Genomic DNA, 16408 nt, shown 5'->3' on the forward strand with positions numbered 1-16408 from the left:
ACCGCTTCGCAGTTCGTCCATTGGCCGGCCTTCCCTCATGTCCCACCCTTGCAGAAGTTACATCAGAGGGCGTGACATGAGGGAAGGCCGGCCAATGGACGAACTGCGAAGCGGTTTTTCTTCTTCTAGTCAGACGCAGGCATCGCCGCTTGAAGATTTTTTAAAAAATGTTGGGTCAGGTGAGGTGCCGGCCGGGTCGGGTGGCAGAAGAGGGTCGTTTGACGGGTCGGGGAGGGGGGGGGCTCAGACGGGAGGGGGGCTCAGGTGCTTAGAGGGGGAGCAGGGAAACGAGGAGAGTCGCGTGCTGGACATGGGTGGAGGGCATGGGGGACGGGGGGGGGGGGGGGGTTACTGGACATGGGTGGATGGCAGGGGAGGGGGGTTTCTGGACATAGGTGGATGGCAGGGGCGGGCAGGGAGGACAGGAGGGTCACTGGACATGGGTGGATGGCAGGGGAGGGGGGGTTGGACATAGGTGGATGGCAGTTGGCAGGGGAGGGCAGGGGGGACAGGAGGGTCGCTGGACATGGGTGGATGGCAGGGGAGGGGGGTTTCTGGACATAGGTGGATGGCAGAGGGGACGGGGGGTTGCTGGACATAGATGGATGACAGGGGGGACAGGAGGGTCGCTGGACATGGGTGGATGGAGGGGAGGAGGGTTTCTGGACATAGGTGGATGGCAGGGGTGGGCAGGGAGGACAGGAGGGTCGCTGGACATGGGTGGATGGCAGGGGAGGGGGGTTTCTGGACATAGGTGGATGGCAGAGGGGACGGGGGGGGGGTTGCTGGACATAGATGGATGGCAGGGGGGACAGGAGGGTTGCTGGACATGGGTGGATGGAGGAGAGAGAAGAAATGCTGGACATGGATGGAGGCGAGGGAAGAGTGAGGAAGGCGATGAGGTGAGGGAAAAGGAAGAGAGGAGAAAAAGTGCACATGGATATAGAAAATAGGCAGAAGCTGGATCCACTGGACAGTCAAGTCTGCAGAGGACCCAGCTTTTACTTACGGATGTAGGGCAAGAAATGAAGAAGAAAGGCGGAAAGTAAAGAAATAAATGGAAAGGAAGCCCTGGAAACGGAGTTAAGAGGACAGATAGCAGCACAATCGGATACTGAGCCAGCATGATCAGAAAAACGAAGTTACCAGACAACTATTTTATTCAGGATTTATTAATTGGAATATGTCAGTTTTTGGAAATGGTGGGGGTTCCCTAGCGTTTACAAGCTGCCGTCATTTAAAGATAAGTTTATGCACTGAGATATGTTGGGCATATTTTATTATTAAAAACAGTTTTGCTGGATTACATAAATTATACGACTTGGAAATTAAACAGTGTGATATGAATGATAAGAAGGGGATTCAATGAGGATTTGCACCACATCATTGCGCTTGTGACGCAAAGAACATAACTGTTCAGATGGATGTGAGAGGCAGTTAGATCTGATGAACCCCGAAAATAATTTGGAGTAAATCGTGGATGAATATAAAAATTTGTAAACCCTGCAGTGAATATATATGTTTGGGACACTAATAGGATATTGGATGGAAGTTTAGTCCCCACATTTGTTCTATCTGGTGGGCTGTAATTTGAATAGTTTTTGGAAATGTGCATCTGTGATATTTTTCAAGTAAGTTTCAATTTTTGTAGTATTGCTGCATGCTGAGTCTGACTTCTTGAGGTAACTTTCCAGTTCAGTATTTTGCCTTCATGTGTTTTTCAGGTGTGATCAAGGAAGGTGCAGTATTCTGCTAGTGTATAGTTTGCAGCCCCTTTTTTTTTCACTAGGTTATGTACTGGTGTTTTAGAGCCCAGTGTAATTACAGTTGCCTTTCCATGCCACGCATAAGGTTGTAGCTCGTCCTGTCCTTGGAATTAGTGCTGTTTATGGTTTGTTAAGGTTATGAGTGTGTTTTTGCACAAGTTTGTGTACAGTATTTTGCAGTGGAGAGATAGTGTGTTGGCCTTACTAAGGTGGCACCAAACATCAGAATGGGTGTAGAGCCTAAATCATGACACACTACCTCTAAAAGGGTGATTTGTGGCTCTACATGAGAATTGTGGTATTATGATCCCTTGCTAGCTTCATATTGTTGACGGTCTGCATTTTCCGTATGGCTGGTATATTGGTGTATAAGGTATTAATTGTGTCTATTTTATTTTTACTTATTTTTTTTCTGTGTGTTGTCAGACAATTATGGATGACAGACAGAGTCGGAGTCTTCTTGAATCAGAGAGTTGTGGTATATATTTTAAAACAATTTTAATACCTTGGGGGTCTATAGGTTTTTATATTGTACATTATATTTTACACATCACTTAATTTTATTGTATATCTTTTCATTTCATTTTTATTTTATTGCATATATGGGTTACAGAGTAATAGGGGAATTTGAAAGTACTGAATCTTTTCTTAATATTTTTCCTTTATTCTCCTTTGTTATGAGAATTGGAACTACTAATTGTAGTGGACTTGAACTGAATAATTTCTGGGGAGGGGAGGTTTCATGATAGCATTGTGCTTATTATTTCAATCAGTTTTTTTTGTACAAGTTTAGCTTCATTTGTCGTTATTTGAAATTTCATTAAAAAATGTTCTAAAAATGGAATAATCGTATCAATGGGGCAGAGCTACAGTGGGGCGGGGCTAGGATGGGGCCCCACCAAATTGGTCTGCATAGGGCCCCGCACTTGCTAAGACCGGACCTGCTTCTCTCTATATGCTACTATATATTCGTCCCAGAGTTATATTCTCTTTTCCGGAACCTTATCAGCTTCCTTGCACCTACTGTTACTTTATTTTCCACTCTGTATATATTCCCGGAGTTGGTACTCTCCTCTTCGGAACCTGTAAGCCACATTGAGCCTACTGCTATGCGGGAAAATGTAGGATACAAATGTAATAAATAAATAATTCTCAATCAGGCTTCCTTTCAGTAACATGAATTCACAAAAAGATGAGTTTTCAAAAGCGTCTTAAACTGTTGCACGCAGCGGCACAGCCTCAACATTTCTGGCAGAGCGTTCCAGAAACACGGCCTCGCTATCGAGAAAGCAGTTGCAGAAAGTTCTTGCATACCTTGTCGCCATCAAACTCTCTGTCGCTAGCCTCATTGCTGACCCAGACTGTAACTGTCTCACCCTTGCTCCCAAAATAGTCCTGATTCCAATTAAGCAGAAGCCCAAAGGGAAGGATACAGAGGAAACTTCTAAATTACAAAGAAAGGAACAGTTGAGAAGGACAATGTGCCCAGTTCTATCATTTCTTCAAAACCAGGGATCCCCTCTGTGTATCATATGCCTTATCACTATCCCAGGAGACCATCATGAAGAAATGTTTTCTCACATTCTTCCTCAGTCTGTTTGACTTCAGCGTCATAGCATGAGATATCTGAATGTCTCCTCATCCCTCCCTGACAACTCTTATGTTGGCAATGATAACTCTAAGAATGTTCCAGAGCTTGCACAGAGCACAGTGTTAGCCAGATCGAGGATGGCAGCCAGAATTAAACCAGGACTACTTACTATAGGTTCTATATGGAGCTCTCTCCTCTCTTTATCGCCTTGTTCGTAAAATTCAGACGCCACCAGCTCTGCAACCTGGAATGAATATTACAAGACAGAGATCAAACTGTAAGCACAGGGAAACAGATGATGCCCGCTCTATTCCCCTTGCCAAGGAAGGTTCATTAGATGGAACATTATTTTTCCCACTTTTTTGTTCTGAGATAAATTATGATTGCTGTCATTTGTGTATCAAGTTTTTTTTGTGATTTATTGCTGGCAAACATACATATTGTGAATGTTTGCAAGATAAGACCCTGTTCTCTTTAATAAAAGGATCAGCCTTGGCATGTCACGTGACTGAGGCGATATGGGTGAGAATCTAGCTCACTGCCTTCATTCCTAGTCACATTCTCTCTCAGACGTCGCTACCTGGCTAGTATCCATTACTGTTTGTGTCTCTGCCCATCTCTCCTGCTTCTCTCATCATGTCTCTGCACTCCAATGTCTCCCAAGCCTTTCTCATCAAGTCTTGCAGCCCAATGTACCCCAGTCACTCTCATCGCATCTCTGCAGCCCAATGTCTCTCCAGCTTCTCTTATCACATCTCTGCAGCCCAATGTCTCTCCAGCTTCTCTCATCAAGTCTTGCAGCCCAATGTCTCTCCTGCTTCTTTCATCATGTCTCTGCAGCCCAAATGTCTCCCAAGCCTCTCATCAAGTCTTGCAGCCCAATGTCTCTCCTGCTTCTTTCATCATGTCTCTGCAGCCCAAATGTCTCCCAAGCCTCTCATGAAGTCTTGCAGCCCAATGTCTCTCCTGCTTCTTTCATCATGTCTCTGCAGCCCAATGTCTCCCAAGCCTTTCTCATCAAGTCTTGCAGCCCAATGTACCCCAGTCACTCTCATCGCATCTCTGCAGCCCAATGTCTCTCCAGCTTCTCTTATCACATCTCTGCAGCCCAATGTCTCTCCAGCTTCTCTCATCATGTCTCTGCAGCCCAATGCACTCCAGTCACTCTCATCACACCTCTGCAGCCCAATGTCTCTCCAGCTTCTCTCATCATGTCTCTGCAGCCCAATGTCTCCCAAGCCTCTCTCATCAAGTCTTGCAACCCAATGTACCCCAGTCACTCTCATCACATCTCTGCAGCCCAATGTCTCTCCAGCTTCTCTTATCGCATCTCTGCAGCCCAATGCACTCCAGTCACTCTCATCACACCTCTGCAGCCCAATGTCTCTCCAGCTTCTCTCATCATGTCTCTGCAGCCCAATGTCTCCCAAGCCTCTCTCATCAAGTCTTGCAACCCAATGTACCCCAGTCATTCTCATCACATCTCTGCAGCCCAATGTCTCTCCAGCTTCTCTCATCACATCTCTGCAGCCCAATGTCTCTCCAGATTCTCTCATCATGTCTCTGCAGCCCAATGTCTCCCAAGCCTCTCTCATCAAGTCTTGCAGCCCAATGCACTCCAGTCACTCTCATCACACCTCTGCAGCCCAATGTCTCTCCAGCTTCTCTCATCATGTCTCTGCAGCCCAATGTCTCCCAAGCCTCTCTCATCAAGTCTTGCAGCCCAATGCACCCCAGTCACTTTCTTTCCATCTCTGCAGCCCAATGTCTCTCCAGCTTCTCTCATCATGTCTCTGCAGCCCAATGCATCTTCAGTCTCCTTCTTGATGTATGTACGCCCAAGTTCATGCCCAGCCTTGCTTTCCATACACAGAAAATAAAAACTTTAGCCAGATAAAGACCATATGGCCTATCCAGTCTGCCCATCCATATCATCTACTCCCCCCTATCACTTCCTTAGAGGTTCAATGTACTTGTCCCAAGCTCTCTTGAATTCAGATACTGTTTTTGTCTCCACCACTTCCACTGGGAGGCCATCCCACGAATTCCACACCCTTTCTTTGAAGAAGTATTTCTTCAGGTTACTTCTGAGTCTATCCCCTTTCACCTTCATCTTATGCCCCCTTGTCAGAGTTTCCTTTCAACTGTAAGGGCCTTGCCTCCAGTACATTTATGTAAAGTGAAATATCTTCCTAAAAATAACACCCAAGAGAGGCAAAAATGAGAATATATTAAAACCAAAACAAAATACGGACGTTTTTGTGTATTGGGACTCGCATTGTGTAAAACACCATCCCGAATCAATGAGGTAGTGTTTTATAATGGCATTACTAGATCCCATAGCGGCTTACATTAGATTGGCTTTAGCGTTTAAGAGTTTTCATGCCTTAGTCTTACACCATCATAGAGTTTCCAAAGTGTGTTTCTGTGAAATAAAACAGTGTTCATAGTGTCATTATATAGCAAGCAATTGTCTCTCTAGTACAAAATATATATCGCTAAAGATGTTGAGATGTGGAGGAGTCCACCAACTTATATCCCTCAGTCAAAATGTATGGCTGGGGGGGGGGGGGGGGGGAACTGGAAAACAAAGGAGAACCGAACTTATGTAAAGTAAAGATACTTACCTGTAGCAGGTATTCTCCGAGGAAAGCAGGCTGATAGTTCTCACATGTGGGTCGGCATCCACAGCAGCCCCAGGAATGGAAGATTTTCCAACAAAATCTAAAAAGCTTTGCGACATCCAGTAGGGTGCGGGACGGACGCACTGCGCATGCGCGGCCATCTTCCCACCCGTGCGCGTCCGTTCCCGCCTCAGTTAAATGAAAAGCAAATAAAGAATAAACAACAACAACTCCAAAGGGGAGGTGGGTGGGTTGGTGAGAACAATCAGCCTGCTGTCTTCAGAGAGCTGGTAGGACTGAATTTTGGACACGAGCATAGAGGACTGGTAGGCCTTCCTCCCAAGAGAGTCTAAAGTCCTAGCCTCTCGCTAGGCGAAATCTCTAGTACTTCTGGCTCTCTTGAGAGCAGAATCCACAACCGCAGAGTCGTGAGGTAATTGCAGCCTCATCAACTCAGGTTCTCCATGGATCTGATACTGGGACTCCGCTTTCTTGGGTATGGTGGGATTAGATAACGGTTTCATCCAATTCCTCAGCAATGTCTCCTTAAGGACATTATGCAGAGGAGCAGTGGATGACTCCTTAGGTGGCGAAGGATAGTCCAGGACCTCGAGCATCTCAGTCCTGGGCTCATCCTCACTTACCACAGGGAAGGGAATGCCCACAGACATTTCCCGGACAAAGGAGGAGAAGGACAGACTCTCCAGCGGAGAAAGCTTCCTCTCAGGTGAAGGAGTGGGATCAGAAGGAAGACCACAAGACTCCTTGGAAGAGAAATATTTGGGGTCTTCCCCTTCATCCCAGGAGGCATCCTCCTCGGTATCGGACAAGAGTTCATGAACTACAGTCTGAAACCGGGCCCGTCTCGACGCTGAGGAACCATGTCCTCGATGGCGATGTCGAGAGGTCGACTCCCATGCCGGCGGCGATGAAGCTCCCTCCATCAACGTCTCGATGGGGAGTTGACCTGGGTGGCAGCCAAGGCTGATGCCATAAGTGGTACCAGCATCGGGGACCTCACCACAGGCACGGATGGTACCGAGGGCGCAAGCACCCCCGGTACCGGAACAGACAGATGCAGAAGCCCTTCCAGAAGACCCAGAAGAATGGCTCGAATGCTCTCCTCCAGAGTTGCTGTCAAGGAAGGCTGTGGGGCCGGTACCAGAGTCGAGGTCAGAATCTGTGAAGGCCTGGGAGGCGGTACCGGGCTGTCCGAAGATCGACACACCGACACCTCTTGTATGGAGGGTGAGCACTCCTCCCGGTGTCAGCGCTTTCCAGGTGCCGAATCCCTCGACGCCCCAGAGTTCCTGGTACCGTGCCTCGAGGGAGACCGGTGCCAATGCTTCTTCGCCTTCGCTCGAAGCACGTCACCGGTACTCCTCGGTACCGACAAGGAGGACGTGGAATCCACACACCTCCTCGGGGTCGGGTCAGACACCGGTCGGTCCCGGTGGGCCTGCACAGCAGGAGCCTTCGAAACAGGTGGAGACCCACTCGATGGCTCACTACTTCCAGCTACAAGTGAAGTTTGGACAGCCATTACCTGCGCTCCCGATGTCGATGCCATCCCCGGTGCCAATACCGCCTCCGCTGACCTCAGTACCGATGTCGACGCTGAGGAATCAGTCGGAGCTCCGAAAAGACGGTCCCGAAGAGCTCTTCTCAACGCCTGTGTCCGCTTTTTCAAGATAAGACACAACTTGCAAGCATCTGGGCGATGGTCGGGCCCAAGGCACTGGATGCACCAGGAGTGCGGGTCAGTGACCGAGATCGACCGCTGGCACCGAGCACACTTCTTGAAGCAGCTGGAAGGCTTCGATGACATCAGCGGAGAAATCACAGCGGCAAAGTCAAACGGTTCGATTGTGCCAACTCAGGGCACAAAAAAGGGGTACCGCAGACGTGCGACCCAAAAAAGGCCGCAACGGAAACGAAACAAAACTTAGAAAGGAAAAAAGGGTTCTTTTTTTTTAACTGGAAAAAACAAAAAAAGGCGATGTGAAACAAGAAAAAAGCGGCAAACAGCACACAAAAAGCGCCTACGTTTTTCCTGGGACCTGAGGGAGAGAGACCGACAAGCAGCCACTCTCCACCGTGGAAAAAAAAAAAACTGAGGCGGGAACGGACACGCGCGGGAAGATGGTCATGCATTCGCACTTCTTTTTAGATTTTGCTGGAAAATCTTCCGTTCCTGGGGCCTCTGTGGACGGCGACCCACATAAGAGAACAAGCAGCCTGCTTGTCCTAGGAGAAAATAGTGTTCTTCAATTGTAACCAGTGTGGGTTCAACATAGCCCCGTTTTGGACTCCAAATCCTTCCTCAGGAACCCATCAGGCTCAGTTTGCCACAAATCAAAGCGAATGTGTGAATTTGCTTATTGGACAGGGCTAGCTCAGTTGGTAGAGCATAAGACTCTTAATCTCAGGGTCATGGGTTTGAGCCCCACAATGGGCAGCTACAGACCTTTTAACAGAGAGGAGGTTGGAAAAAAGCAGATAGGTGGGGGTCACCCTCAATGGTGGCAAAAAGTCAGGGAGACCTTACTGATAAAAAGGAGAGAAAAGTAGCTGGATTTGAACAGAGACAGTTTTAGTATCTGAATTCAAGAGAGTTTAGGACAAGTACAAAGGATCTTAAAGGGAATGACAGGGAGAGTAGATGGCATGGATGAGCAAACTGGATAGGCCATATGGTCTTTATCTGCCTCCATTTTTCTCTGTTTCTAGGGCTAGTACTGCTTCATTTCAAAATGTCCTCCCAGGCTGATGGTCAACTCATTTGACTACAAGCAGACACCTGGAAAACATTTGTGGTGCCCCCAACGTATTCTCCCCCTTCCCTAATGACCATCAAGGCGCTCTTCCATACCACTCTCTGCACACTGTCTCCATTCTCTTCCCCCTCCCAAAGGCACTCTCTCTCTCTCTATTCCCCCCCTTTCCATCCCCCATCCCAAAGGCACATACTCGCTCTTTTCCTCCCCAAAAGGCACTCAATTTCTCTCTCTTCATCTCCCTCACCTAAAGGAACCTCTTTCTCTTCCTTTCTTCCTCTATCCCTAAGACACTTCTCCCTTTCTCTCTCTATCCCCCCTCCCCTCCATAAAGCACATGCAGTTTGTCTCTCTTCTTCATCCCCACCCTTCCCAAAGGCATTCTCTTCATTTTTCCTTCCCCCTCCCAAGATGCCCTCTTTTCCTCTCTCCCTAAGGTCCTCTCGATATCTTCCTTCTCCCTCCTTAACCTTTTCATGTTCATGGAGAAGACACTGTTGGCTCCTGCTCTTCTTGACTATACTGGACAGGCAGGTACTGCCTTCCAGTCTGTGCCTTTCCCTCTCTCTGCAAAATGGTCTTCTGCCTGGGAAATGCCTTGGGAGGAGTTGCTGGTGCACAACTCCTTACCCCTTCCATCTTGATTACCAGAAGTGGGTTGTTGGGTCTAGTATAACGTTTTATGTGATTAATATTGTTGTATATGTTATAACTGCAACGCACCTAGAATGGTTGGATAGAGCGGAATAAGATTTTTAAAATAAATGAATAAAAAATAAATTCCCCCCAAAAGCTACTGTATCATCATGAGCTATATACATGCACACATCACCTAATACGGACAGACACACCCTGCTACTGATATCATAGGTTAGATTTATGAAGCATCTTTACAGAATATTTCAGAGTGTGTGTATAACAATTCCATAGCTACACTTTGTATACATTTGTTCAGCCAGATGTGCAGCCCTTTTACCTACGTCTCTTGTTGCCAGGGCTTTAGCAGGTGTGCACCTGGGCAATTGCCATGAGCCCCTATATCACAGCAGGGCCTAAGCCTGCCTAAAGCCAAAGGAGATACAGCTTGCAGGTGGGATTTGGAATGCTTCTCAAATGTCTGCCCTGTGTCTCAGCATGTATAACATGTGCTCTCCGAGCTACTAGTATGTTTGTGAGAACTTCAAATCAGGTGCGAGAGAGCATGACCCACCTTGTAGAGAGCTTATACTGCTATTAAACATCAACAGATAATTCACCTATGTGATACGAGATACATACACGCTGCTGAACAGGCCAAGGTTTGGTTACTGCTGACAGGTCACAAGCGGTCATCAACATAGCGCTGAAAGAGAGAAACAGTGTGAGACAGATGTCACTGTTATGAGGTTCGGTATGATGAGAAACAAAACAGGGGTTGTTAAACAGAGACGTGTAATATCACCAAGGAGCTGTTGCTGGGATCCGTGACTTTCAGTCCATATTGAAACTATACAACATTTACCTTGCTTCAGTTTTTCGTTTCTGATTTACGCTCCTTGGTTATTTACAAATGGTAGACAAAAGATCAAGAAAAAGTAAAAACAGAAAGAAAAGTGACCTAACTATAGCACATAATTATTAAGAGGATATACAATGTCACACTCAAAAATAACATTAGCACAGAGGGGAAACCTGCTTTGAAATTAGGAAAAGATGGCTCAAGTCTACTGGACGTATTCTGGGAGATGAATGAGATTTCTCAGTGATGAGCTCAGAGTACTGGAAAGGATGAAGGGGGCAATAACGTCTGATAAACTATGTGGGGATGTTGACATGCAGAGCCCAATGGACCAGCATCAACACCTTGAAACTTGACCATAAAGAACACGGGAGGATTAATCTGATTCGACCTTCCAGCACGTCAATAATATCAAGACAGTGTACTATGAAAAAAAAAAATCAAATCATGATCAGCATTTGCATGTGCATGTGTGGGAGAGACAGTGAAATAATGTACCTAACATTCATACTAAGGATCGTGTCGAAATAGAGCCCTGAGGGACGGAAGGGAGACGACCAACCTGAAGTGTTCTATCACAAAGGAAAAACTGAAGCAGGAAAGAACAGTCACCCCAAGACAAAGATCACCAAGGCAAGACAGAAAGAGCCCATCAAATGTGATCAACCAAATCAAATGTGGCATTTAGATCCAACAGGACCACAATGGGGATCCCAATGGCATCTGTACCAGTGTGTCAAGGTTGAATCTGCCTTCACTGACTATAGGCACAAAAGCTATTTTAGTACTATACCCAGGAGGAAGGTCATGGGTTTTATCAATATTGGTGGATAATTGTTGAAGTGAAGCTTTCTTTTTGTTCTTAGAAATATTGTAGATGGTATATTATAGACTGGATCATAACGCAAAATTGTTAGTGGCTCCAAATCTGTTTTGTTTTTAAGAACCAAATAGACACTGGCCCCCTTCCAGTGGTTAGGGATGCAACACTGCTCCCCCTGCATAAGGACTTGCAGTGAGGTGAGGTTGAGGACTTCATGGAGGAAAGGATTTTCTGTAATCAGATCAGGAAGGAGTAACCCCAAGAATCTAAATGTAGCCTCAATTTTTATTATTTATTACATTTGTACCCCGCGCATTCCCACACATGGCAGGCTCAATGTGGCTTACATAGTAACAATATAAAGAATTACAAAGTCGTAAGAAGAATATACAGTTTGTAGTAAATGCAATATTAATGGGGTTAACGGATAAGTAAATTGAACATAAGAGGAATTGGGTGCGAAAGGAAATGAGCGTTGGGAGTTAGGCATAGGACAATGGAGAGGAATGGATATGGGGTGGCAATAAGGGTAATGGGAAACATGGTCAATGGTTAAATGCATAAATATTTATCAATAAGAACATAAGAATAGCCATACTGGGTCAGGCCAATGATCCATCTAATCCAGTATCCTGCTTCCAACAGTGGTCAATCCAGGTCACAAGTACCTGGCAGAAACCCAATTAGTAGCAACATTCCATACTACCAATCCCAGGACAAGCAGTGGCTTCCCCCATGTCCATCTCAATAACAAGACTATGGATTTTCCTTCAGGAACTTGTCCAAACGTTTTTTTTTTTTAACCCAGATAAGCTAACCACAGTTACCACATCCTCTGGCAGCGAGTTCCAGAGCTTAACTATTCTTCGGGTGAGAAGATATTTCCTCTTATTTGTGTTAAAAGTATTTCCATGTAATTTCATTGAGTGTCCCCTGGCCTTTGTACTTTTTGAAACAGTAGGGACAGAATTATTGCTATGCTCCTGAGATAGCCCTTGGTAATGCCAAACTGGCGCACGGCAAGCCCGCGGTAAGCTTGCTGAGCCTTTGTAAAAGGCCCCTTAGATTCTTGGAGTTACTTTCATTTGACTTGGTTACACTAGAAGAAGTTTTTCCTTGAAAGAGTTTTTGCATTTTTTTGAATTTTCTACCAGATCAGGAACAGCAGATTAAAGACATGCAAAGAAGTTCTGAGAGAAGAGGACATATCTCTGGGTAAGTGAACATTATTTTGCTCTGCGCTTTGGTGATTTAAAGATTGGGGTTTAAAAAGAATTGTAGGCTTATTGATAAAGAAAATTAGAATTTAAGAAAGCAAACTTTATTAACTAGTCTCCATATCCCTTTCACCAGTTTTAAAACTTAAACTTTCTGCAACAGCCTACAACATTAACAGATAGCCTATAGAAGGCACAGCAAAGCCTAGTTCAGTCTTCATTCCCAGCCATCCCTAGCATATCTTTTCATTTATAGTCTTAACTTTTATTCTAATTAGGATAACAAAAGGGGAGTTTTCATTACAGAGATTACATTACATGTAATTACTTTTTGAGAAGCAAATCACAACTATACCATATAATCTACATAGAGGGGCATAATCGAACGTGAACGCCCATCTCCATGGGCGTCTATCTCTGAGAACGGGTACGTGAAGGGGCGGGGCAAACTGTATTTTGGAAAAATATGGGCGTCCATCTTTTTTCCGATAATACAGTTTGTGCCAGCCAAATGCATCGGATTTGTGCAGATTTGAGCTGGGCGGTATCGTTTTTCAACGATAATGGAAACCGAAGGCGCCCAGCTCAAAAATGAACCAATCCAAGGCATTGGGTCATGGAAGGGGCCAGGATTCATAGTGCACTGGTCGCCCTCACATGCCAGGACACCAACCGGGCACCCTAGGGGGCACATGTAACAATTAAAAAAATAAAGTTAACTACTCTGAAGTCCACAGCTCCCTTCCCTTGTTTGCTGAGCCCCCCAAAACCCACTCCCCACAACTCTACACCATTACCATAGCACTTATGGCTGAAGGGGGGCACCTAGATGTGGGTACAGTGGGTTTTGGGGGTGGTTTGGAGGGCTCCCATTTACCACCACAAGTGTAACAGGTAGGGGGGGATGTGCCTGGGTCCACCTGGCTAAAGTCCACTGCACCCACTAACAACTGCTCCAGGGACCTGCATACTGCTGTGATGGAGCTGGGTATGACATTTGAGGCTAGCATACAGGCTGAAAAAAAAAAGTTTTTAAAGTTGTTTTTGTTGGGTCGGAGGGGGTTAGTGACCACTGGGGGAGTCAGGGTAGTCATCCCCGATTCCCTCCGGTGGTCATCTGGTTACTTAGGGCACTTTTTTGGGACTTGTTCGTGAAAAAAAAGGGTCCAAAAAAAGTGACCCAAATTCGCGCTAAAAACGCCTTTCTTTTTTCGATTATCGGCCAAGGATGCCCATTTCTCCTCGGCCGATAAACACGCCCCAGTCCCGCCTTCACCACGTCTCCGACACGCCCCCGTCAACTTTGGCCGTTTCTGCGACAGACTGCAGTTGAAGATGCCCAAAATCAGCTTTTGATTATACTGATTTGGGCGCCCACGGGAGAAAGACGCCCATCTCCTGATTTGGGTCGAAATATGGGCGTCTTTCAAAAATAAGGCGGATAGTAACATAGTAGATGATGGCAGAAAAAGACCTGCTCAGTCCATCCAGTCTGCCCAACAAGATAAACTCATATGTGCTACTTTTTGTGTATACCTTACCTTGATTTGTATCTGCCATTTTCAGGGCACAGACCGTAGAAGTCTGCCCAGCACTAGCCCCGCCTCCCACCACCGGTTCTGCCACCCAATCTCGGCTACGCTTCTGAGGATCCATTTCTTCTGAAAAGGATTCCTTTATGTTTATCCCACGCATTTTTGAATTCCATTACTGTTTTCATCTCCACCACCTCCCGCGGGAGGACATTCCAAGTATCCACCATTCTCTCCGTGAAAAAATACTTCCTGACATTTTTCTTGAGTCTGCCCCCCTTCAATTTCATGTCCTCTAGTTCTACCGCCTTCACATCTCCGGAAAAAGTTCGTTTGCAGATTAATACCTTTCAAATATTTGAACGTCTGTATCATATTACCCCTGTTTCTCCTTTCCTCCAGGGTATACATGTTCAGGTCCGCAAGTCTCTCCTCATACGTCTTGTAACGCAAATCCCATACCATTCTTATAGCTTTGTAAAATTCTTTTTACATCATTAGCAAGATACGGCCTCCAAAACTGAACACAATACTCCAGGTGGGGCCTCACCAACGACTTATACAGGGGAATTAAAACCTCTTTTCTTCTGCTGGTTACACCTCTCTCTTGGAAAAGGTGCAGCGAAGGGCGACTAAAATGATAGCGGGGATGGGACGACTTCCCTATGAAGAAAGACTAAGGAGGCTAGGGCTATTCAGCTTGGAGAAGAGACAGCTGAGGGGAGACATGATAGAGGTATATAAAATAATGAGTGGAGTGGAACAGGTGGATGTGAAGCGTCTGTTCACACTTTCCAAAAATACTAGGACTAGGGGGCATGCGATTAAACTACAGTGTAGTAAATTTAAAACAAATCGGAGAAAATATTTCTTCACCCAACGTGTAATTAAACTCTGGAATTCATTGCCGGAAAATGTGGTGAAGGCGGTTAGCTTAGCAGAGTTTAAAAAGGGGTTGGACGGTTTCCTAAAGGACAAGTCCATAAACCGTTACTAAACGGACTTGGAAAAATCCAAAATCCCAGGAATAACATGTATAGAATGTTTGTACGTTTGGGAAGCTTGCCAGGTGCCCTTGGCCTGGATTGGCCGCTGTCGTGGACAAGATGCTGGGCTCGATGGACCCTTGGTCTTTTCCCAGTATGGCATTACTTATGTACTTATGTACTTATACAGCCTAGCAACCTTCTAGCTACGGCCACCGCCTTATCACACTGTTTCGTCGCCTTCAGATCCTATCACCCCAAGATCCTTCTCCCCGTCCGTACATATCAGACTCTCACCGCCTAACACATACGTCTCCCGTGGATTTCTATTCCCTAAGTGCATCACTTTGCATTTCTTCACATTGAATTTTAATTGCCAAACATTAGACCATTCTTCTACCTTCCGCAGATCCTTTTTCATGTTTTCTACTCCCTCCCGGGTGTCCACTCTGTTACAAATCTTAGTATCATCCGCAAAAAGGCAAACTTTACCTACTAACCCTTCGGCAATGTCACTCACAAATATATTGAACAGAATCGGCCCCAGCACCAATCCCTGAGGCACTCCACTACTCACCTTTCCCTCATCTGAGCGAATTCCATTAACCACCACCCTCTGGCGTCTGTCCGTCAACCAGTTCCTAATCCAGTTCACCATGTCGGGTCCTACCTTCAGCCTGTCAAGTTTATTCAAGAGCCTCCTGTGGGGAACCGTGTCAAAAGCTTTGCTGAAATCTAAGTAGATTACGTCTATAGCAAGTCCCTGATTCAATTCTCCGGTCACCCAGTCAAAGAATTCAATGAGATTCGTTTGGCACGATTTACCTTTGGTAAAACCATGTTGTCTCAGATCTTGCAACTTACTGGCTTCCAGGAAATTCATTATCTTAAGGCTCTTTATATTAATTTAATATCCCTAGTACCTTAAGAGGTTTTAATTAAACAATTCAATAATACTAAGATGCAGACAGCAGTCCAGCAGCGAGAGGGGTACTATCCAGTCTTTTGCATCAAGTATCACATGTATGATTATCTCCCAGTTGGCGAGAGGTTATATGTGTGTGCTCAATGCAAAGAGCTCCAAGTTCTCAGAGAACAAATCTGTTCTCCTGAGGCTAGACTAGCAGACATGGAGGAGCTGAAGGAGACAGAGAGGTATATAAAGGTGGCCTACAGGGACGCTGTAGAGAAGTCCCACCTCCAGTCTGGCAGCCCCTGTGCTGCCTTGGAGGAGGAAGGTCTCTCAAAAGGAGAGCATAACTCTGGTGAAATAGGAAGTAATCCTGTAGCCAGGACCTGCCCAAAAGGGGATACAATATCCTCTCACACTGAGGATGTGTGTCCAGGAGCTTCTGTCTAGGACGGAAGGGTTAGGACAGATGTTGTAGTTTGTGATTCGATCATTAGGCATGTAGATAACTGGGTGGCTGATGGATGCGAGGATCGCCTGGTCACTTGCCTGCCTGGTACGAAGGTGGCGGACCTCACGCTTCACAGAGATAGGATTTTAGATAGTGCTGGGGAGCAGCCCACTGTTTTCGTACATGTGGGTACCAATGACATAGGAAAATGTGGAAGGGAGGTTCTGGAAGCC

The 16408-nt window shown here is 46.0% G+C and overlaps 1 protein-coding gene across 4 annotated transcripts in view; it reads right to left on the reverse strand.

The window, feature by feature from the left end:
• PDE5A (phosphodiesterase 5A) overlaps positions 1-16408 on the reverse strand; it is a 313971-nt gene that overhangs the window by 11201 nt on the left and 286362 nt on the right. For all 4 annotated transcript variants that reach the window (XM_030191794.1, XM_030191791.1, XM_030191793.1 and 1 more), the window contains exons 18-19: positions 10037-10100; positions 3527-3601 (exon numbers count right to left, since the gene is read on the reverse strand). In XM_030191794.1, coding sequence (XP_030047654.1) covers positions 3527-3601; positions 10037-10100 — 139 coding nt within the window. The remainder of the gene's footprint in view (positions 1-3526; positions 3602-10036; positions 10101-16408) is intronic.

Source organism: Microcaecilia unicolor, chromosome 2, assembly GCF_901765095.1.
Source record: "Microcaecilia unicolor chromosome 2, aMicUni1.1, whole genome shotgun sequence".
In the NCBI taxonomy this organism is placed as follows: Eukaryota; Metazoa; Chordata; class Amphibia; order Gymnophiona; family Siphonopidae; genus Microcaecilia; species Microcaecilia unicolor.